Source organism: Trichosurus vulpecula, chromosome 8 (genome assembly GCF_011100635.1).
Source record: "Trichosurus vulpecula isolate mTriVul1 chromosome 8, mTriVul1.pri, whole genome shotgun sequence".
NCBI classification, from domain to species: Eukaryota; Metazoa; Chordata; class Mammalia; order Diprotodontia; family Phalangeridae; genus Trichosurus; species Trichosurus vulpecula.
The window spans coordinates 213,257,705-213,281,390 of NC_050580.1; the positions used below are offsets into that span (position 1 = coordinate 213,257,705).

The 23,686-nt window shown below is 36.3% G+C and overlaps 1 protein-coding gene across 2 annotated transcripts in view; it reads left to right on the forward strand.

The window, feature by feature from the left end:
- The window catches only part of KIAA0586 (KIAA0586 ortholog), a 137,563-nt gene that overhangs the window by 88,227 nt on the left and 25,650 nt on the right, over nucleotides 1-23,686 (forward strand). For both annotated transcript variants that reach the window (XM_036734401.1, XM_036734402.1), the window contains 2 exons: nucleotides 2,615-2,757; nucleotides 4,269-4,377. In XM_036734401.1, the coding sequence (XP_036590296.1) occupies nucleotides 2,615-2,757; nucleotides 4,269-4,377 (252 nt within the window). The remainder of the gene's footprint in view (nucleotides 1-2,614; nucleotides 2,758-4,268; nucleotides 4,378-23,686) is intronic.

Sequence of the window (23,686 nt, forward strand, 5' to 3'; positions counted from 1 at the left end):
TCCTTACTTACCCTTTTGCTTTCAGAAAATTTCAGCCTGGGCTGTAGCTTCTGGTGGCTCCCTCTCTTAATCTTTCAAAGCTCACAAGGCCATAGCCATCTCCAGTTTCCTTCACTTTAAAGCAGGAAAGAATATACTTAACAGAGACAGAATTAGCAGCAAAGCCATTTGGTCTTTGTGTCACATTGGCTGTGAATGAAAGAGAACCTGAGGCCCCCACAAAAGACCTCCTTAATCCAGGCCAGAAGGGGCCAGTGCCAAGCCAGTACGCTCCCCTTTCCATTTTGGATCCTGCTTGCCCAATACTCACTGATATACCATGTCAATTGGATGGTTTTTGAGTCTAATGTTATTTGAGTCTAGTGTTTTTCATGCACTTTGTTTTTTAATATAAAATTAAAAATTTTTTTAAAAAATTTTGAACTTAATAAACACTACGTAAAATGTATGGACATTTCCATATACATAGTAGCATGGAAAAAAGGATTGTACATGTAACTGTGCAGCTCTGTTATATACAGCTTGCTTTTTTTTGTTTTTACTTCTAATTCTGTAATTCAACCAGTAGTTTTCAAATCTCTTACTTGAAAGGGACTTTTTCTGGTCTTATGTTCTCTTCTATGCATTTTTAAAAAAAAGTTGCCTCAGTGACCCTCTTATTTTTAAAAATGTTTTTGCTACCTTATCCTTATCTCTCTTTCCCTTTGCCTTACTCTCACCTTCCCTGATTAGAAAAAAGAAAACAAAACCCTTATAACACATTTATAGTTAAGCAAAACAAATTCACACATTAGCCACGTCTGAAAATTTGTATTTTATTCTTCATCTTGAGGCTGTCACCTCCCTGTCAAGAAGTAGATAGCACATTTCATCATCAGCCCTCTAGCATTGCAGTTGGTTATTGCAATGATCATAATTTTCATGTGTTTCAGAGTTGTTTATTTTTACATTATTGTTATTAGCATATGGTTCTGCTGATTTTGCTTACTTCATTCTGTCAGTTCATTCTAGTTTTCCCAGACTTCTCTGAAGTTTTTGTAATTTTTTTCAGCCCAGTCATATTCTATTACACTGTATCATATACCACAGTTTGTTTAGCCATTCCTCAATTGATGGATCTCCCCAACCTCCACAGTTTCTGGTTCTTTACCACTATGAAAAGAGCTGCTATAAATGTTATTGTATTATGTGAGTCACTCTCTTTTTTTTTTTCCTCTTTTTTTTGATCTTCTTGAGGGTATAGGCCTTGTAATGGTATCTCTGGTTCAAAGAGTATAGTGACTTCTGGGAATTCCAGGGATTCCAAATTGCTCTCCAGAATGGTTAAACCAGTTCACAGGTCAATCACTAATGCATTGGTGTGCTTGTTTTCCCACATCTCCTTCAACGTTTGTGTTTTCTTTTTTTGTCATCTTTGCCAATCCAGTGGTTATGATTTGCTTTATTTTGATTTGATTTACTTATGACCTTTCAGGAAGACATCTGTTAATTAAAATAAGGTATACATATATTTGCAACATATCTGTTTATTAAAATAAGGTATACATATATTTGCAACATATCTGTTTATTAAAATAAGGTATACATATATTTGCTAAGTGGAAAAGGAAATAATTCCTAGGCAAACTAAATAGTCATAGCCCTTAAAATACGAAGTGGAGAGGTATTAGAATGTGAGAGACTGCATATTATACTGGAAGAACGTTGTATTGAGAGTTGGATTATAAGCCATATCTGGTTTTTAGACATCACTTGGGCTCAGTTTTCTTATCTGAAAAAAAGTGGAATGATAACTGCTTTGCTTACCTCACAGGATTGTTGTGAAGCACATATCAAGAGCAAATGTGTCTAAAAGTGCTTTGTTACATCTGAAATACTACAAGTTTTATTATTTAACTCAGTTTATTTCTGCTGTCACTCCTCTTTACATATTGGTATTCAGCATCTGAATGAGGCTCAGTTTGGGTAAGAAAAAGAATCTCTCCATGATTGGGGGAAGGTTTGAAGACAGACCAAAAGAATAATAATTTTATCAAATCAACTTAATACATTGTCTGCCATGTGCTTTTGAAGATAACACTCAAGGCATATTATTCTGCTGACCTTAATGCAGTGATTAAAAACGAGAGCAAGAATTGGGGAGAGTTCTATGGATCTATTAATTCATGAGAATCCCCCTTTGTAATGATTCATACATGTCTTTGACCATATGTTATTCACAATCTGTATGTTAGTTTTCAAAATGTTTTCAAAAGTGAATATTCAAATCTAATGTGCAAAAGATTACATATGCTAATTTCTCAAATCTAGTCAATGATGATTTTTGTGATTTAGTAGTCCAGTCCCAGATTATTATTTCATTGTTATTATTTGCCATGTATTTATTAAAAACAATTTAATTCCTCAAATAATATTATAATTGTTGATATTTTACATGAATATATTAATGATTATTATTGAATATCCTTAGTATAAAAATGACCAAAAATATTGCTTCTTCTTATCTGTCATCTTAAGTTTACTAGCCTTGTAGTCAAATGGATTATTCTTTTTTGACAGTAATTTTTTTTTTATAATTTGCTTAAAATTTGTGTCCATGTATTTTTGATTCTAGGAGAAGTTAATGAAGATTCATGTGTCAGTCATGGCCCAATGAGTTTGGGGGAATTAGATTTGCAACAGATTTCTAACCTCCCTCTTCAGGCAACACAAATAAGTGAGATTAAGTTGGCAGTTGCACCTGAAGATCTTGCTCAGGTACCCAAAAAATAGCCTTTAGAATTAATTTGTTTAAAAAATTTAAAGTAAGAATTTGATCATAAGAAAGGTCATCTATAGTAATAACAGCTGATAATTCTATTTGTTGTAGTAAAAGTTTTTTTAGGGAACCAGATTGTTGTTTTGAGTGTTATCAGCCTTTTACATTTATTATTTTTGCATGATGAAAATACTTGTCTGTGCAGGATATTATTTTATGGATTCATTCAAAAAATATTGCATGTCCATTATGAGCACAAGATTGGACTACCTTCTGAGGGTCATACAAAAGGAAGGTTAGAGAAGAAGCTGTTCCTCTTGGTCTTATGTTGATTGCCACCTTTGTAGAATACTCACTTCGACAGAAATGTAGTAGCCACAATGTCTAAGCTGCCACAGGACAACTAAGTAAGGCTGAAGAAAAAACAGCTTAGTGATAAACAGTTATCCTTCTGTAGCTAGATTTCTTTTGTGTTTGGAGGTTATTTCCTTTTGCCTGCTAATCTGTTTTAAAATTAAGGCAGCGAATCCTCCATTGGAGAGGGAAGAATATAAGAGGGAAGAGCACTGACAGATTCCTCATATGGCTAGATGTCCATTTATTTAAGTAGGGGCCAGTGAAGGGCACATCTTCCTTCAGGAGCATCCCTACACTGAAGTCGGAGCAGACATGGCTCACTTTCTGAAGCCAGAGCAAGACACATCTTGATATTTGACTCCCATAAAACTCTCAGAACTGGAAAGAATCATCTAAAATAGCTTTGAAGTGCTTCAGTCATGCCACAAACCTGCCTACCTCTCCTCCATCTGGTGATTTTCTTGGAAGATCAGATCTCAGTATGAGTAATAGGAATTTCAACCTTAAGTTGGTCTTAGCATTCTGCATATTATCTGTTCAATAGAGAGGCACATGCCACTGCTGGAATTGGTATACCTGAGTATGTGTCCTAAACTGTCTTTGATCCTACAAAATTCCTTGGAAGGAATTATGGTTGCTGTCAGTTTCAGGTGCTAGGTAGGGAGATTCATAAAGAGAGGTAATTGATGAGAGGGTTGTGCTGGGAAATAGGTGTGGGTTGTGAAGATGGAGCTACTTAGGTTTAGGAGATAGTATGTAGGGGAAATGTATTACAGGAAATGAAAATGTAGAGGTACTTACGTAGGTTAAGTGATTAGGTATTCGTTGTATGTAAATGGTGGTTTTTGGCATATAATACCATACAATGCAATTTGACTTTTCATAGTTCCAGTAGAAAGATTTTTAATTCAGTATACCTAGTGAAATCTTTAAATAATCCTCAAACTCTCATTCTAGTCATTTATTACTTTGCCTCTATATTATATATATCACATGTAATGGATAGAATTCAGTTCCTTCTTTTTCCTTGCTCATTATCTGATGAGAGTGCTAATAAATAAATGGCTAAAAGTCTGCATAATTTTAGTCAAGGTAGCATTTTTTATAAATCAATGTAAAACAGCAATATTGTGGGTTTTTTTTTTTAATCTAGGACAAGCAGAAGCAACATCAGGAAGTTCAACCAATTGAGCGAAAGCCAGTGCAAACCCGCATAATACATGTAAAGAATAAATCAGAAACTTCATTTTCACATCTCCGAGGTAAGTCATATTCTTCATTCATTTCTGTAATAGTTCATTACCAATTCTGGTACAGAACAAATATATGATTAATTTTATGTGAACATGTTTTGCCATTTTAAGTTTAGATTTTATGACGTCTCAGTCTTGGTCAGTAAACTATTCATTCTTGGAAATAGCTTAAATAAAGAATATGGTGTAGTTGATAGTATGCTTATAAAATTAAATTACCAGTGCACATTATAGCTATGGAGTTTTTGTTCTTAATTCTGCAGCTGGTCATATAGGATATATCCTTTTTATCATTTTGACTAGGTCATGGCAGTCATCTCTAATAAGATGAAGTTTAATGAAGATAAAAGTAAGGTTTTATATTTGGGTTCAAGAATTCAGCGGTACAAGTATAGAATGAATGAAATGTGGAAGGACATTTCCTGTGAAAAGAATGATGTGATTTTAGTGGATGGCAAGCTCAATAAAAGTTAGCAGTATAGAATTTAGGAATCTATTTCTCTACATATGAGTAATGTGTAATATGTATTCATGTATACATATATGTATATATATATGTATATATATAAATAGCTTTTTGCTGTCATGCCTTTGTTTACATTCTCTTAAATCAGTATTAATTCCAGTGGGGGAGAGGAAAACAAAGGAAGACCTACTGCGGTTATGACTGATTTTCCTTTTCTTGTAGATAGCATAGTATAGTATAACTATGTCAAGAGTCAGGAATTGTAGAATTTAGGTCATTTTTCTGCTATTAATTAGTTGTTTGACCTTGAGCAAATCACTTAATATCTGTGCTTCAGTTTTCTTATCTGTAAAATGAAGATATTAATATTTATTCTATCTACCCAGTAGTGTTGTTGTTAGAAATAGATAATTAAATAGACATAAAACATTTCGCAAAACATATAATGCCCCGTGTGATGAGCAATTTTTTGTTGTTTTATTATAGCAACTTTCCTAAGTGTTAGTAACCAGGGACAAGCTAAATGTGAAGAGATATTCAATTTGGAAGTGTAAATACCCATTTATTATAAACATTTTCTGGAGGGCTATTTCAGCTTTACCATTAATTTTTCTACAATTAAAACTCCTCCAATCCTTGAATCAATTAAGTATTTATTGAGTTTTAAGTGCACATAGGATTTACTTTGTAGCATTCTAGCTACCTTAAAATTTGTAAGTGGCTTTGACTATTATTTAACAATGTAACACCTTTGTTGTGTTTATATCACCTTAATGCTTATCTTCTTTCTGTTTACATTCTCCATTGATAACTAAGAATGAATCATATTCATTCAACAAGCAGTTAAGCACCTACTATGTATCAGGCATTGACAAGGGTGGGGAAACTGTATCCTCAAGGCCACATGCTTCATTCTAGGTCCTCAAGTGCAGCACTTTGACTGAATCCAAATTTCACAGAACAAAGATCAAAGGGCTGCACTTGAGGACCTAGAAGGAAGCATGTGGCCTTGAGGCCGCAGGTTCCCTACCCTTGTAACAAGACTATACAGATACAAAGACAAAAGTGAAGGGCTCTTTGCTCAAGATTATGTTTTATTGGGAGAAACATATGCATGTTCAAATACAGAAAATTAATTACAAAAATGTATTTAAAGAGGATAACTAGTTGTTTCCTCGTGGCAGTGCATTAGTACCATATTTCACTGCATAATTGTCACACCCTGTTTTTTCAGTCTAAAAATTGATTTATAACCTTTTATCCTATAATTGTCGAATGGTATAATTCTTCATCACGCTGCTTAAAAGGTAAACCAAGCATCAGTGTATTCATCGGTGGCATATGGATACACATTTATCTCTCAGGCATTGTGAGCTGGGAGCCTAGAATTTTCAGTGCACCTGCATTGTCTGTGTGTAAACAAACCAGTTAAAGGCCACTTTCCGTTTCTACAACCAACGAATGGATGATGAGCAGTGATCACCAATTGACACCAGATGGAAATATTAAATGCGCTTCCTTGGAACTGATATACATGTGGGTAATTAAGAGTTGGGACCTTATACCACACAAGACAGTAGTCAAAAGCATCAAAAAGATGGGAATTTTGAATGCAGTAGATGAATCTGAAGATGACACACTGTGGCAGAATGATAACGAAGTAAACACATCTGATATGAGTGGCACTTAGGATGGGTCATCAGATAATGAAACTAGTGATAGTAGCTCAGAATCTTTGGACACAGAAGATTAAATTTTGTAAGTCCGTACTTCACTACTCTGTGATAAATCTTCTCAAGTGTAATATTTCAACTGTACTGCACAAATCAATAACAATTAATGTGTTAACTTTATTTTTCAGACCAGAAAAATGTTCACTGAACTGCCAAAGAAATGATGTGCATTGATTTGGACTATTCAATTTTAACTTATATTCATGAATATTCTGTGCATCCTAATCTTGTACCAAAGACAATTTAGTAATAAATTATTTTTAAGTAATATAGACATAATTTATAAAAGCTTCACATAATGGTCACACCCCACTTTTTGACAAAATTGGCTTAAAATCTGCAACAATTATGCAGTGAAATACAGTAGCTAGAAAAGGGATTCTTAACCCCAAAATAGTGTCATGGCACTTCCTTTAACAATATGGTGATGCCTATGTATGGGCCCTTTCTCAGAATAATGTTTTAAAATGCATAAAATTAAATATATACAATTGGAAAGGAAACCAGTTATATTGAAATTCATTTATCAGATTTAAATTTACAGATCCTAGGTTAAGAAACCCTGAACTAGGGAGATAAGGATAAATTTCTTTTAAGACAGTAGTTTCCAAACTTTTTTTTTATTTTAAATTTATTTATTTAACATATTTAGTTTTCAGCATTGATTTTTCACAAGAGTTTGAATTACAAATTTTCTCCCCATTTCTACCCTCCCCCCCATTCCAAGATGGCGTATATTCTGGTTGCCCTGTTCCCCAGTCAGCCCTCCCTTCTGCCATCCCACTCACCTCCTGTCCCCTTTTCCCTTCTTTTCTTGTAGGGCAAGATAAATTTCTACTCCCCATTGCCTGTGTATCTTATTTTCTAGTTGCATGCAAAAACTTATTTTTGTTGTTTTTGAACATCTGTTTTTAAAACTTTGAGTTCCAAATTCTCTCCCCTCTTCCCTTCCCACCCACCCTCCCTAAGAAGTCAAGCAATTCAACATAGGCCACATGCGTATCATTATGTATAATCCTTCCACAATACTCATGTTGTGAAAGACTAACTATATTTTGCTCCTTCCCAACCCATCCCGCTTTATTGAATTTTCTCCCTTGACCCTGTCCCCTTTCCAAAGTGTTTGTTTTTGATTACCTCCACCCCCATCTGCCCTCCCCTCCATCATCCCCACCTTTTTTTAATCTTCTTCCCTCTTCTTTCCTGTGGGGTAAGATACCCAATTGAGTATGTATGGTGTTCCCTCCTCAGGCCAAATTTGATGAGAGCAAGATTCACTCATTCCCCCCTCACCTGGCCTCTCCCCTCCTCCCACAGAACTGCTTTCTCTTGCCACCTTTATGCGAGATAATCCACCCCATTCTATCTCTCCCTATCTCCCTCTCTCAATATATTCCTCTCTCTTATCCCTTAATTTGATTTTATTTCTTTTAGATATCTTCCCTTCATCTTCAACTCACCCTGTGTCTGCTCTCTCTCTCTCTCTATCTCTATCTATCTATCTATATATACACATACATATATACATACATACACATTCACTTATATATATACACACACACACACACACACACACACACACACATATATGCATATTCCCTTCAGCTACCCTAATACTGAGGTCTCATGAATCATACACATCGTCTTTCCATGTAGGAATGTAAACAAAACAGTTCAACTTTAGTAAGTCCCTTGCAATTTCTTTTTCTTGTTCTTTTTCTTGATTACCTTTTCATACTTCTTTATTCTTGTGTTTGAAAGTCAGATTTTCTATTCAGCTCTGGTCTTTTCACAGAGAAAGCTTGAAAGTCCTCTATTTTATTGAATATCCATATTTTGCCTTGGAGCATGATACTCGGTTTTGCTGGGTAGGTGATTCTAGGTTTTAATCCTAGCTCCATTGACCTCCGGAATATCGTATTCCAAGCCCTTCGATCTCTTAATGTAGAAGCTGCCAGATCTTGGGTTATTCTGATTGGGTTTCCACAATACTCAAATTGTTTCTTTCTGGCTGCTTGCAGTATTTTCTCCTTGATCTGGGAGCTCTGGAATTTGGCGACAATATTCCTAGGAGATTTCTTTTTGGAATCTATTTGAGGGGGCGATCCCTGGATTCTTTCTATTTCTGTTTTGCCCTGTGGTTCTAGAATATCAGGGCAGTTCTCCTTGATAATTTCTTGGAAGATGATATCTTGGCTCTTTTTTTGATCATGGCTTTCAGGTAGTACAATCATTTTTAAATTATCTCTCCTGGATCTATTTTCCAGGTCAGTAGTTTTTCCAATGAGATATTTCACATTGTCTTCCATTTTTTCATTCCTTTGGTTCTGTTTTATAATATCTTGATTTCTCATAAAGTCACTAGCTTCCAGTTGCTCCAATCTAATTTTTAAGGTAGTATTTTCTTCAGTGGTCCATTGGACCTCCTTTTCCATTTGGCTAATTCTGCCTTTCAGGGCATTCTTCTCCTCATTAGCTTTTTGGAGCTCTTTTGCCATTTGAGTTAGTCTGTTTTTTAAGGTGTTGTTTTCTTCAGTGTATTTTTCAGTATTTTTTTGGGTCTCCTTTTGCAAGTCATTGACTTGTTTTCATGGTTTTCTCACATCCTTCTCATTTCTCTTCCCAATTTTTCCTCTACTTCTCTAACTTGCTTTTTCAAATCCTTTTTGAGCTTTTCCTTGGCCTGGGACCAGTTCATGTTTTTCTTGGAGGCTCTTGCACTTTGTTGACTTCTTCTGTCTGTATGTTTTGGTCTTCTTTGTCACCAAAGAAAGAATCCAAAGTCTGAGACTGAATCTGGGTGCATTTTTGCTGCCTGGCCATATTCCCAACCAACTAACTTGACCCTTGAGTTTTTCAGTGGGGTATGACTGTTTGTAGACTAAAGAGTTCTATGTTCCACATTTGGGGGGGGATGTGCCAGCTCTGCCACAGGAGCACTCCTCCTTCCTCAAGAACCCCCAACCCGGACTGGGCTTAGATCTTCAGCAGGCTGTGCACTCCTGCTGTGATCCGCCACTTAATTCCTCCCACCAGGTGGGCCCGAGGCCGGAAGCAACTGCAGCTGTAGCTGCCCCACCTCCACTGCCCCGGGGGCGGTGGCAGAACTTCGAACTCCTTCCACTCCTGCAGCTTTTCCCACTAACCTTCTCCTCAGTCTTTGGTGTTTGTGGGTTGAGAAGTCTGGTAACTGCCGCAGCTTACTGATTCAGGGCGCAAAGGCACTGCTCCACCGGCTCCTAGTCTGGTTGGTCCGCGCCGCTCACGCTGGGCTCTGCTCCGCTCTGCTGTCCGTGTGGGATAGACCTCACCCAGAGACCATCCAGGCTGTCCTGGGCTGGAGCCCTGCTTCCCTCTGCTGTTTTGTGGGTTCTGCAGTTCTAGAATTGGTTCAGAGCCATTTTTTATAGGTTTTTGGAGGGACTCGGTGAGGAGCTCACGCTAGTCCTTGCTTTCCAGCCACCATCTTGGCCCTGTCCCCCAGTTTCCAGACTTTTTTATAGGAGCACAACTCTTCATATAAAAATGTTATTGTGCTTCCTCCTAACTTTTTTAGAAAACAATCTATGGAAATAATTCTTTTTAGCTCATATTTCATTCAAATAAAATGAAGAATTTAGTGGGTCTTTTGAAATGATAAGTCATAAATATACAATAAAGATAATGTAACACAGACATTTATAAAATAATAATTGCATTATTAATATTATTGATGAACTTTTTAATGTGAAGTTTCTAAAAGTATACTAAAAGCGTATTACTACTTATCTTTTTTCAACTCTATTCAAGATCAATAGGAAACTATTTCACACAAATAAGATGTTGCAAGTGGCAGTAAAATTTGTTTGATAAATGAGAATTCTTCATTTAATCATGGTCAAAATATAAGATAGTTCTATCAGATAAGGCTTTAAGTATTTTTGATTCTAACTTTCTTTGGACAAACTCTTGCCCTACCCACATGTTCAGCATGTACACTTTAATAGGTTGGACCCTATTGGTGGCTAATGCAGTCATAGAAATCAAACAAAAAACTTTTACCAATAACGGTGCTTGTGGCTCTTATTTTTTGGTTTGGACTTTTTATTTTGTATTTCTTTATTTCCACTACTTAAACTGGCTCTAGTGAGCCACAATTATATAGTGGGTGGAGAACTGGCATTGGACCCAAGAAGACTTGGGTTCATGTCTGGCTTGTGACACACACTCTCAAGCCGTGTGACTCTGAGAAAGTCATTTAAATTTTCAGTGCAATAGGTAACCTAAGACTCTTAAGTCGAATTGTAGAGATGATGCCTCAGTAGAAGAAATTCTTCCCTGGGAGCTCTCTATTACCAGTGAAATCACAGGCTCAGAGCCTCAACCTATCCCTATCTTAAACTGTTCTGCTTGTGTTTGTACTAGTTTCAGCCATTCCTATGGTCTTTTTCTTCCACCTGGTTACATATTTACCTATCATAAACAGATTTTATTTTACTTAAAAAAACCTGAGGCAATAAAAGTTTAGAAGTCTTAAATTTAATTGTTGAACGTTACAGTGATTATGTGTAGCTGTTCAAGTTTTCAGTTTTTTAAAAGTTGAAGTTGGGGAGGGTAGAGAACCAGTTTACCAAAATGAATGATGTTAAGAACTAAAACGAATATTATCATATTTTTAACTTCCACCCAAAAGTTGTTGAAATTTATACATTTCATACACAGAAATGTAGCAAGCAGCATGACAAAACATGTTACCTATGTCATGAACCTACATCAAGTGAAGGTCATGGTTGCAAATTATGCCTTTGCTGAAATTCATCATGTGTTGGACTCAAATTTGGCCTCATACCATATTACACAGAGTGTTCCTAAAGTCTGGACACATAGGCAAAAACGCATATTTTCAAGAAATGAAATGAATGAAATTTTCAACAACATTTTATTTAATTGGAATATTAACAGATAACATTTTTAATATGATTTCCATCATTTGTGATGCAAAGGTTGATGCTCTTTGCAAGATTCATGTGAACTAGATGCAATAACTCCACATTGCTGTCAATTTTAGCACATTCACTTGTTATGCGTTCAGTCAGGTGTGCTGCATCTGTGATTTTCATTGAGTACACCTTCTCCTTTACCCCAGAAAAAGAAGTCAAGGGGGCTAAGGTTCGCTAATATTCCAATTAAATAAATAAAATATTGTTGAAAATTTTTTCCCATGTGTCCAGACTTTAGGGACACCCTGTATATCCATTGGACTACTTTTACTGTCATTTGTAGTAAAATCACTGTTAGACTTGACTTTGTTAACTTTTATTTGAAATTTACTGTCACAAAAAAATGGATGTATTTATATAGAAGTTGTACTAAAATACCAATAATTTTGGCCACTGCTTTGCATCTCCACTCTTCCTCCCCTCCTGTAGGGTCTTGAACCTCCCTTGAGGAGGAGGTGCATTCTAAGCATGCAGGTCAGCCTACATGATAAGTGGAATGCCATATACAGGGTATATAGCAAGTAAGTGTGTTTGGTTGGAATAGAGAGTATATGAAATTGTCATTTTCTTCATTTAGCACTTCAGTCTGCTGACAGTCTTTTGGTATATAAGTATGAAGAGATTCAGTGACTTGTCCTAGATCATACAACTGGTAATAATAGCATAGCTATCATTTATATAATATGTTAAGGTTTACAAACATTTTACATACATTCTCGTTTAAGTTTCATCCTGATGCTGCAAGAAAAGTTCTACAGATATTATTAATCTCCCAGTTTTTTAGCAGAAGAAACTGAGACTTAAGAGAATGTAAATGTCTTGCCCCAGGGTCACACAGCTAACCAGCTCTGAGCATTGGAGTTGGGATTCAATTCAAGTTTTTGTCTGATTTCAGGTCTAGCACTTTTCACTGTTTCAGAAGACCTATAGGAAAACATCCACTATTCTGTATTTCAGCTTTTTATTAAACTATAACAAAATCCTAAGTTTTGGAACCGTGAAAAAGGAATTATAGAAGTAATACATAAAAAAACTTAATCAGCAATCAAGTTAACAGAGAAGTGAAACAATGATCATCAGCTCTATCCTTCCTTGATAAAAGATTTTTATATGTGTGTATGTGTATAAAACAATATTCATTTAATCAGTTTTTTAAAAATATGAACTTCTTAAAATTGTTAATTCATTCAAATACTTTGAATATTATACCTAAAGTATTTTTGTGACACAAAATACCTTTTTTTCAACTAAAGCTCTTTAAGAATTTGAAATACTTTCTTTTTTCACATTTCTGACCACAAGATGGCACTAGTCAATTTAAATTTGAGATATATATATATATATATATACATATATATATATATATATCAGAGTTTTTTTTAACATTGAATTGATATTTGATAATTCAGTAAACATAAAAATATGAGTATTTGTTCTTTTAGCTTATAGGAGATCTTGTCTGTTTCAAAGGATTTATTTCTGGAAGGAAGCTTGAACATTATTTAGTTCAATCCCCTCATTTTACATGTGACAAAATAGGGTCCCAGGGAAGTTAAGTGACTGGACCAAGATTAGAGAATCTTAGAAGGACCTTAATACCCCATCTAGTCCAACCCTTTCATTTTACGATGAGAAAATTGAGACCCAGCTTAGTTATGTGATATGCCCAAGTTCACTGGTAAATGTTAAGTCATAATACGAGTATAATGAATTACAAAATATTAAAAAAAACCTTAATTTTATGTAGTCTAGTTATACTTTCAATATGACATTTAATTTAAATAACTTTAAATTTTTATATCTGCTGCAGTGAATTAACATTTGCCTTCTACTCAAGACTCTTTTCCATTAAATATGATTCTCTAGTGACAATATTTTTTCAGATTAACTAAAAAACTTTGCGTAAGAAGTGATCTTATTTGCATTGTTGTATAAGTGGGACTAATAATTTACATGCTACATGTAGAGTCAGGTTGTGGTATTATGCATGCATTCTAAATATTACAGGTTTTAAAGGAGTTAATTGAATTATAGCAGTTAGTGAAACATCTGATTTTAGAGTAGGTCATATACCTCCTGTAGTGTTTTTATGGCCTTGAGATTTAGGAAGGAAAGTACATGGCATTTTTTTTCATATTCAATATGATAAAGTATTAATAGGGATAGATACAATAGGACCCTAGGAATGAAATATAGGACACTGGGCAAGCTCACCTGGATAATAAATTACAAAACCATTGTTTTAATCCAGGTCTTTTGAATCCAAATCTAGTGCTCTTTCCATTTAGAAGGGATTTAGAAGAGTATTTTTCTTTATTTCATGAATTGCATAGGTAGAGAACAAGCAGATTTTCACAAGTGATATTCTACATTGGACCACATTTTCACTATTTCAGATTGATAAAAAAGATGTAGAGAGTACAAGATCTCATTCTGCTTATTGTTTGCTGATTATGAAGAGGCATTTGATTTGGTAGAGCAGAACATTGCCTTAAAGGCCCTTTCATCAAAGAATCTCCCATCCACATATCACCATCATTCAGGGTTCCTTGAAAGATGGAACACAACTAATCCTACTTGATGATTCTCCATTGATAAACCTCTGAGTCATAAAAGAGGAACATGTTCTTGCCAAAAGATGTTTGTTCCTGTGATGGAGGAGATTCAGTAGAGAGTCCAAGTGAAAGAGGGATATCTTATGGGTACTGAGATCCTCCACAGTGAGCTTCTTTGCAGATATATTTGCTAGTTTCATCTAGCCATGGCAAAAGAGTTTGGCCTGATCATACACATAGAAGATCAAGTGTCTATTGACCAGATTTGATGGATGGTCTGTAGACCTTGTCCATGAGTATGTAAATCGGGGATAGACCAGACAAGTTAATTAGTGGAGCTAGCATTGAATAGGAGATCCTTTAACTGTCCTACACTTTCCATGAGAACAAAGGCTCTGTTTCCCTCCTTTTCCTTTCCCTTTTCTCCCTTTTGTCTCATTTCTCCCCTTTGTATCTTTTCTTTTTCTCCTTTTCCCCTTCCCCAATATACTTGTGGTTTGGTCGTTTCATTTGTATCTGATTCTTTGTGACCCTGTTTGGGATTTTCTTGCCAAAGGTATTGGAGTAGTTTGCTGTTTCCTTCTTCAGCTTATTTTGTGAGGAAACTGAGGCAAACAGGATTAAGTGATGTGCCATGGGTCATATAGTTCACAAACATCTGAGGTTGGATTTGAACTCAGGAACTCAGGAAAATGAATCTTCCTGACTTCCAGGACTATTTACTGTGCCACCTAGCTTCCCACAACATGTACTTGTAGTCATCATATATAGAGTTCTATTTCTGTTATTTTTTCTCTGTGTCATCTCATCTAGCCCTTTTTTTTTTGTACCTTCAGTTTTTAGCACAGTTCCTGGCACATAATAAGCAATTAATAAATGCCTGCTGATTGATTTCCGTATATAATTGTGTGACTCATATTTACTGTTACTACCAAAATATATCAATGGCCATTTCCTAGAGCCCCACCAACCTTAAACTTTATATTTAGAAAATGTTATTTGTCATTGTATTGTATGTCATGGTAGCTTAAGGTTGTGTTGATTTGCATATTTGTGATTATTAAGGAATTTTCTACGCTATTACTGACATTTTATGTTTTCTTTATAAATTGTCTTTTTATGTTTTGGACCATTACTCCATTGGGGAGTAAGTATCATTAGGCTTATAGTTTTGCATCAATTCTTCAGAGGTCTTGAATGTCAGACCTTCATCTGATGTTTTTATTACAAATTTCCCTTAGTTTTTCTTCTCTCTTTTTTTTTCCCTTTTATATTTTTTTTATTTAAATTTATTTATTTAACATATTTGGTTTTCAGCATTGATTTTCACAACAGTTTGAATTACAAATTTTCTCCCCATTTCCACCCTCCCCCCCCACTCCAAGATGGCATATATTCTGGTTGCCCTGTTCCCCAGTCAGCCCTCCCCTCTATCACCCCCCTCCCCTCTCATCCCCTTATCCCTTCCTTTCTTGTAGGGCAAGATAAATTTCTACACCCCATTGCCTGTGTATCTTATTTTTTAGTTGCATGCAAAAATTTTTTTTTTTGTTTTTGAACATCTGTTTTTAAAACTTTGAGTTCCAAATTCTCTCCCCTCTTCCCTTCCCACCCACCCTCCCCAAGAAGTCGAGCAATTAAACCTAGGCCACACATGTATTATTATGTATAACCCTTCCACAATACTCATGCTGTGAAAGGCTAACCACATTTTGCTCCCTCCCAATCCATCCCGCTTTATTGAATTTTCTCCCTTGACCCTGTCCCCCTTCCAAAGTGTTTGTTTTGATTACCTCCACCCCCATCTGCCCTCCCCTCCATCATCCCCCCCTTTTATTTTTTTTTTTTATCTTCCTCTCTCTTCTTTCCCGTGGGGTAAGACACCCAACTGAGTATGTATGGTATTCCCTCCTCAGGCCAAATCCGATGAGAGCAAGGTTCACTCATTCCCCCCTCACCTGGCCTCTCCCCTCCTCCCACAGAACTGCTTCCTCTTGCCACCTTTATGCGAGATAATCCACCCCATTCTATCTTTCCCTATCTCCCTCTCTCAGTATGTTGCTCTCTCATCCCTTAATTTCATTTTATTTCTTTTAGATATCTTCCCTTCATCTTCAACTCACCCTGTGTCTGCTCTCTCTTTTACATATATATATGTATATATACATATACATATAAAAACACACATATATACATACATACACATACATATACACATAGATATATACATACATACACTTTCACTTATATATATACATAAATATGTATATATGCATATTCCCTTCAACTACCCTAATACTGAGGTCTCATGAATCATACACATCATCTTTCCATGTAGGAATGTAAACAAAACAGTTCAACTTTAGTAAGTCCCTTGCAATTTCTGTTTCTTGAGTACCTTTTCATGCTTCTCTTGATTCTTGTGTTTGAAAGTCAAATTTTCTATTCAGTTCTGGTCTTTTCACTGAGAAAGCTTGAAAATCCTCTATTTTATTGAAAATCCATATTTTGCCTTGGAACATGATACTCAGTTTTGCTGGGTAGGTGATTCTAGGTTTTAATCCTAGCTCCATTGACCTCCGGAATATCGCATTCCAAGCCCTTCAATCTCTTAATGTAGAAGCTGCCAGATCTTGGGTTATTCTGATTGGGTTTCCACAATACTCAAATTGTTTCTTACTGGCTGCTTGCAGTATTTTCTCCTTGATCTGGGAGCTCTGGAATTTGGCGACAATATTCCTAGGAGATTTCTTTTGGGGATCTATTTGAGGAGGCGATTGATGGATTCTTTCAATTTCTATTTTGCCCTGTGGTTCTAGAATATCAGGGCAGTTCTCCTTGATAATTTCTTGAAAGATGGTATCTAGGCTCTTTTTTTGATCATGGCTTTCAGGTAGTCCAATAATTTTTAAATTATCTCTTCTGGATCTATTTTCCAGGTCAGTGGTTTTTCCAAGGAGATATTTCACATTGTCTTCCATTTTTTCATTCCTTTGGTTCTGTTTTATAATATCCTGATTTCTCATCAAGTCACTAGCTTCCAGTTGCTCCAATCTAATTTTTAAAGTCGTATTTTCTTCAGTGGTCCGTTGGACCTCCTTTTCCATTTGACTAATTCTGCCTTTCAGGGCATTCTTCTCCTCATTGGCTTTTTGGAGCTCTTTTGCCATTTGAGTTAGTCTATTTTTTAAGGTGTTGTTTTCTTCAGTGTATTTTTCAGTATTTTTTTGGGTCTCCTTTTGCAAGTCATTGACTTGTTTTCATGGTTTTCTTGCATCCTTCTCATTTCTCTTCCCAATTTTTCCTCTACTTCTCTAACTTGCTTTTCCAACTCCTTTTTGAGTTCTTCTATGGCCTGGGGCCAGTTCATGTTTTTCTTGGAGGCTTTTGTTGTAGGCTCTATGGCTTTGTTGTCTTCTTTAGGCTGTATGTTTTGGTCTTCTTTGTCACCAAAGAAAGAATCCAAAGTCTGAGACTGAATCTGGGTGCGTTTTCGCTGCCTGGCCATATTCCCAACCAACTAACTTGACCCTTGAGTTTTTCAGTGGGGTATGACTGCTTGTAGACTAAGAAGTTCTATGTTCCATGTTTGGGGGGGAGGTGCCAGCTCTGCCACACCAGCACTGCTCCTTCCCCAAGAACCCCCAACCCGAACTGGGCTTAGATCTTCGGCAGGCTGTGCACCCCTGCTGTGATCCGCCACTTAATTCCTCCCACCAGGTGGGCCTGGAGCCGGAAGTAACAACAGCTGTAGCTGCCCCACCTCCGCTGCCCCCAGGGCTGGAAGCCGAACCGCAAACTCCTTCCACTCCCGCAGCTTTTCCCACTAACCTTCTCCGCAGTCTTTGGTGTTTGTGGGTCCAGGGGTCTGGTAACTGCCACAGCTCACATATTCAGGGCGCTAGGGGCCCCATCCGCCCGACTCCAAGTTTGGTTGTTCCACGCCGCTCAGGCTGGGCTCTGCTCCACTCTGTTCCCAGCTCCCAGCTCCGTGTGGAATAGACCTCACCCAGAGACCATCCAGGCTGTCCTGGGCTGGAGCCCTGCTTCCCTCTGCTGTTCTGTGGGTTCTGCCGTTCTAGAATTGGTTCAGAGCCATTTTTTATAGGTTTTTGGAGGGACTCGGTATGGAGCTTACTCTAGTTCCTGCTTACCCACCACCATCTTGGCTCCGCCCCCCTTTCTTCTCTTTTAATTTTAAGGATAATGATTTTTGTTGTATAGCATCATCTTATTGTCATATAATCAAACTGATCAGTTTTTGCAAAAGTGATTTTCTTTATTCGATTGATAAAAATGGCTCTCTTCTCCATAGTTAATACAAGTACATTATTATTTTTCCAATTTTTAATTAGTTATTTTGTTAAAACATTTATTAATTAAAATGTTAAAAATACTCATTACATTATTAATTAAAAATAATTAAAATATTTAGATCACTAATTCAGAGGAAATTATGCTATATGGTGTGATATGCATTTCTAAACCCTCTTTTTTGCCATTTATCAAATTTTTCTATGTGTTAAAAAAAATCAAATAGTGATTCCATTTCTCAGAGGTTTTTGAGTGTGGATTTATAAATTTTTGTACTTGGTTGGCTCTGTATCCAGATATCTGCATTCTGTATTCTTTTTACTTTATTTCTTTATTCTTTTTCTAGTACCTTACAGTTTTTATAATTTTATATTATATTTTAATGTCTGATGGTGCTAGTCTTCCTTTGTTGATTTTTGTTTTCATAGTCTTTCTTGATATTCTTTTTCAAGCTATTTTTCTATTTGGACTTTATATTAATTATTTTATGAACCAGCTTAATAGGTAGGTTCATTGGTATTGCATTAAATCCTTAAATTTGGGAGATATTGCCATATTTGTTTGACCTAGCCAGAAGTGTAATGTCAATCATGGCAGCACATTTGAGGATTGCTGCCATGAATAATTTAGAGGGCCTAACCACATAGTATAATGAACTGTATTTATTCACCAATAGACTAAAGCTTTGTTCAGTAAGACAAAGCATAACATTCATAACAATATCCTTAAGCAAAATATATCATCTAATACACACACACACACACACATATCATAACACTGAGTATGTATGGCACATAGCATATATCGTTGCTTTCTGTAGCATTCCCCAAAATACTTGTTTGCACAATCAGGGGGTCCCAGGTTAGGGTCTTCCCTAGCACAACCCCTCCTTAAAGGGTAGCAGAAAATACCACACCATCCACCCCTAGGTTACAGTAAGAACATCATACTATATAGTATATATCATTGCATCCCCAGAATCAGGGGATGCCAGGCTAAGGTCTTCCCAAGCAAAACACATCCTTAAGGGGTAGCAGAAAATACCACACCGTCCACCCTTGGTCACAATATGAACAGTCTTCTTAATCAATACCAAACGTCCAAGTAAAGTCCTCTTTCATCTTGACTCGAGGTTGACTTCCAAGTCCCATGGCTCTGCCTCTATGGGCTGACCGCTCCCGACTCTCACCAGGATTCACATGTAGGCAGCTCTCCACTCCTGCTTTGGGTCTCCACTCCAAGCTCTTCCTGCTGCTGCCCGACAGCAGGTTCCAGGGACTCCTGCCCACAGCTTCTGCCTCTGGGAAAACTAAGCCCCCAGGGCAACAACACATACTACCAGCACCACCATCTCAATTTACCTCCAAAGTCCAGAGGTTCTCTGGTAACAGCTCAGCTCACTTTGACAGTTCTCAAAAGGGGCTAATCTAAGCCTCCTTCCCATGAGCAGGTTTCCACTCTACAGCTCTATTTGCTTTTACAGCTCAGAAGCTCCTTCAGCAAGCTTCTGCCATCAAAGGTCTTCTCTTCACTCTTAGAGTTCTCCTCCCACCTCTCTGAGGTTTCTTCTCAGCTCTTAAAGGTTTCCTCTCAGCTCAACGCTTAGAGCTCCTTCTTCTTCTTTGTCTCTTCTCTTCATTCTCTTCTTTTCAACGCTGGCTCACCCTCTCAATGCTGGCTCTCTCAATGTCTGCTTTCTCTCAACACCTACTTTCTTTATGTACGGTTCTGGTCAGCATCTGATTGAAACTCACTCCGTATGTCTGATTGGTTAGAACTCAGTACAGGTCTCTTGATTGGCTAGAACTCAGTACACATGTCTGATTGGCTAGAGCCCACATACAAGTTTCTTTTTTTTTAATTTTTTTTTTATTTTTAGTTTACAACACTTGGTTCCACATAATTTTGAGTTCCAGGTTTTCTTCCCTCCCTCCCTCCCTCCCCAAGATGGCATGGAATCCCATATAACTTCCACGTATAACTTCGCATTGAATTAATTTACACACTAGTCAAGTTATGGAGAAGAATTGTGTCAATGAAATGAATCATGAGAAAGAAGGAACAGGACCAAAAAAAAAAAAACCAGCCCAAAAACAAAAACAAAAGAGAGAAAAAGAAAAAAAAAAGGGGGGGGGGTAAAAGGTTAGCATGAAGTGTGCCTCAATCTCCATTCACACTTCATAGTTCTTTTTATGAATGTAGACAGCATTCTCCATCGTGAGTCTTTTGGAGTTGTCTTTGTACCTTGCGTTGCTGAGAAGAGTGAAGTCTGTCAGGGTTGGTCCTCACAGAATCCATATATCTGTGGTTGTGTATAATGTTCTGGCTCTGCTCTGCTCACTCAGCATTATGTTGTGTAGATTTTTCCAGGTTGTTATGAAGTCCGTATCATCCCCACTTCTTATAGCATGATAGTGTTCCATTACCTTCATATACCACAGTTTGTTCAGCCATTCCCCAGTTGATGGGCATCCCTTTGATTTCCAATTCTTAGCTACCCCAAAAAGAGCCACTATAAATATTTTTGTACATATGGGTCCTTTTCCTGCTTGTGTGATCTCTTTGGAATACAACCCCAGAAGTGGTATTGCTGGGTCAAAGGGTATGAACATATTTATAGCCCTTTGGGCATAGTTCCAAATTGCTCTCCAAAAATGGCTGGATCAGTTCACAACTCCACCAGCAATGTAACAATGTTCCGATTTTCCCACATCCTCTCCAGCATTTATCATTTTCCTGTTTTGTTATTTTAGCCAATCTGACAAGAGAGATGTGGTATCTAAGAGTTGTTTTGATTTGAATTTCTCTAATCAATAGTGATTTAGAGCATTTTTTCATATGCCTATAGATATCTTTAATTTCTTCCTCTGAAAACTGCCTGTTCATATCCTTTGACCATTTCTCAACTGGGGATGACTTGTATTCCTATTTATTTGGCTCAGTTCCCTGTATATTTTAGAAATGAGCCCTTTATCAGAGACACTAGTTGTAAAGATTTTCTCCCAATTTTCTGCTTCCCTTCTAATTTTTGTTGCATTGGCTTTTTTTTTGTACAAAAACATTTCAATTTAACATAATCAAAATGATCCATTTTGCATTTTGTAATGCTCTCTATCTCTTGTTGGGTCATGAATTCTTTTCTTTTCCATAAATCTGATAAGTAAACTATTCCTTGCTCTCCCAATTTACTTATAGTATCAGCCTTTACTCCTAAATCATGAACCCATTTTGACTTTATTTTGGTATATGGTGTAAGATATTGGTCTATGCCCAGTTTCTGCCCTACCTTTTTCCAGTTTTCCCAACAGTTTTTGTGAAATAGTGAATTCTTAGTCCAGAAGCTGGCCTCTTTGGGTTTATCAAAGAGTAGATTGCTGTAGTTGTTGACTTCTCCATCTTGTATACCTATCCTATTCCACTGATCCACAACTCTGTTTCTTAGCCAGTACCAGGTAGTTTTGATGACTGCTACTCTATAGTACAGTTTAATATCTGGTATGGCTAGGCCAGCTTCTCTAGCATTTCTTTTCATTAATACCCTAGATATTCTAGACCTATTGTTTTTCCAGATGAATTTTGTTATTATTTTATCTAGCTCTGTAAATAATTTTTTGGTAGTTCGATTGTTATGGCACTGAATAGATAGATTAATTTAGATAAGATTGTCATTTTTATTATATTAGCTCGGCCTAACCATGAGCAACTGATATTTTTCCATTTATTTAGATCAGACTTTATTCATGTGAAGAGTGTTTCATAATTGTGTTCATATAGGCCCTGAGTTTGTCTTGGCAGATAGACTCCCAAATATTTTATAATGTCTACAGTAACTTTGAATGGAATCTCTCTTTCTGTCTCTTGCTGTTGGGCTTTGTTAGTAATGTAAAGAAATGCTGAGGATTTATGTGGGTTTATTTTATATCCTGCAACTTTGCTAAAGTTGTTAATTATTTCAAGTAGCTTTTTACTTGATTCTCTAGGATTCTCTAAGTAAATCGTCATATCATCTGCAAGGAGTGATAATGTAGCTTCTTCTTTGCCTGTTCTAACTCCTTTAATTTCTTTTTCTTCTCTTATTGCTACAGCTAATGTTTCTAGTACCAAATTGAATAGTAGGGGTGATAATGGATATCCTTGTTTCACCCCTGATCTTATTGGGAATGCATCTAGCTTATCCCCATTACAAATAATGCTTGTTGATGGTTTTAGGTAGATACTATTTATAAATTTAAGGAAGTCTCCATTTATTTCTATGCTTTCTAGTGTTTTTAATAGGAATGGGTGTTGTATTTTGTCAGAGGCTTTTTCTGTGTCTGTTGAGATGATCATATGGTTTCTGCTAGTTTTGTTCTTGATGTGGTCAATTATACTAATAGGTTTCCTAATATTGAACCATCCTTGCATTCCTGGAATAAGTCCTACCTGGTCATAGTGTATTATTCTCGTGATAAGTTGCTGCAATCTTTTTGCTAATATTTTATTTAAAATTTTTGCGTCAATATTCATTAGGGAAATTGGTCTATAATTTTCTTTTTCTGTTTTGACTCTACCTGGTTTGGGTATTAGTACCATATTTGTGTCATAAAAAGAATTTGGTACGACTCCTTCTTCACCTATTTTCCCAAATAGTCTACAAAGTATAGGAATTAGTTGTTCTTTCAATGTTTGATAGAATTCACATGTAAAACCATCTGGCCCTGGGCATTTTTTCCTAGGGAGTTCATTGATGGCTTGCTCAATTTCTTTTTCTGAGATGGGATTATTTAGAAATTTTACTTTTTTTTTCTGTTAACCTGGGCAATTTATGTTTTTGTAGATATTCATCCATATCTCTAAGGCTGTCAAATTTATGGGCATACAATTGGGCAAAATAATTCCTAATTATTGTTTTGATTTCCTCTTCATTAGAGGTGAACTCACCCTTTCATTTTTGATACTGGTAATTTTATTTTCTTCTTTCTTTTTTTTAAATGAAATTGACCAAAGGTTTATCAATTTTATTGTTTTTTTTTCATAAAACCAACTCTTTGTTTTATTTATTAATTCAATAGTTTTCTTGGTTTCAATTTTATTAATCTCTCCTTTGGTTTTCAGTATTTCTAATTTGGTATTCAATTGGGGATTTTCAGTTTGCTCTTTTTCTATCTTTTTCAGCTGTATGCCCGGATCATTGATCTCCTTTTCCCCTCTTTTATTCATGTAAGCATTTAGAGATACAAAACTTCCCCTAAGAACTGCTTTTGCTGCATCCCATAAGTTTTGGTATGTTGT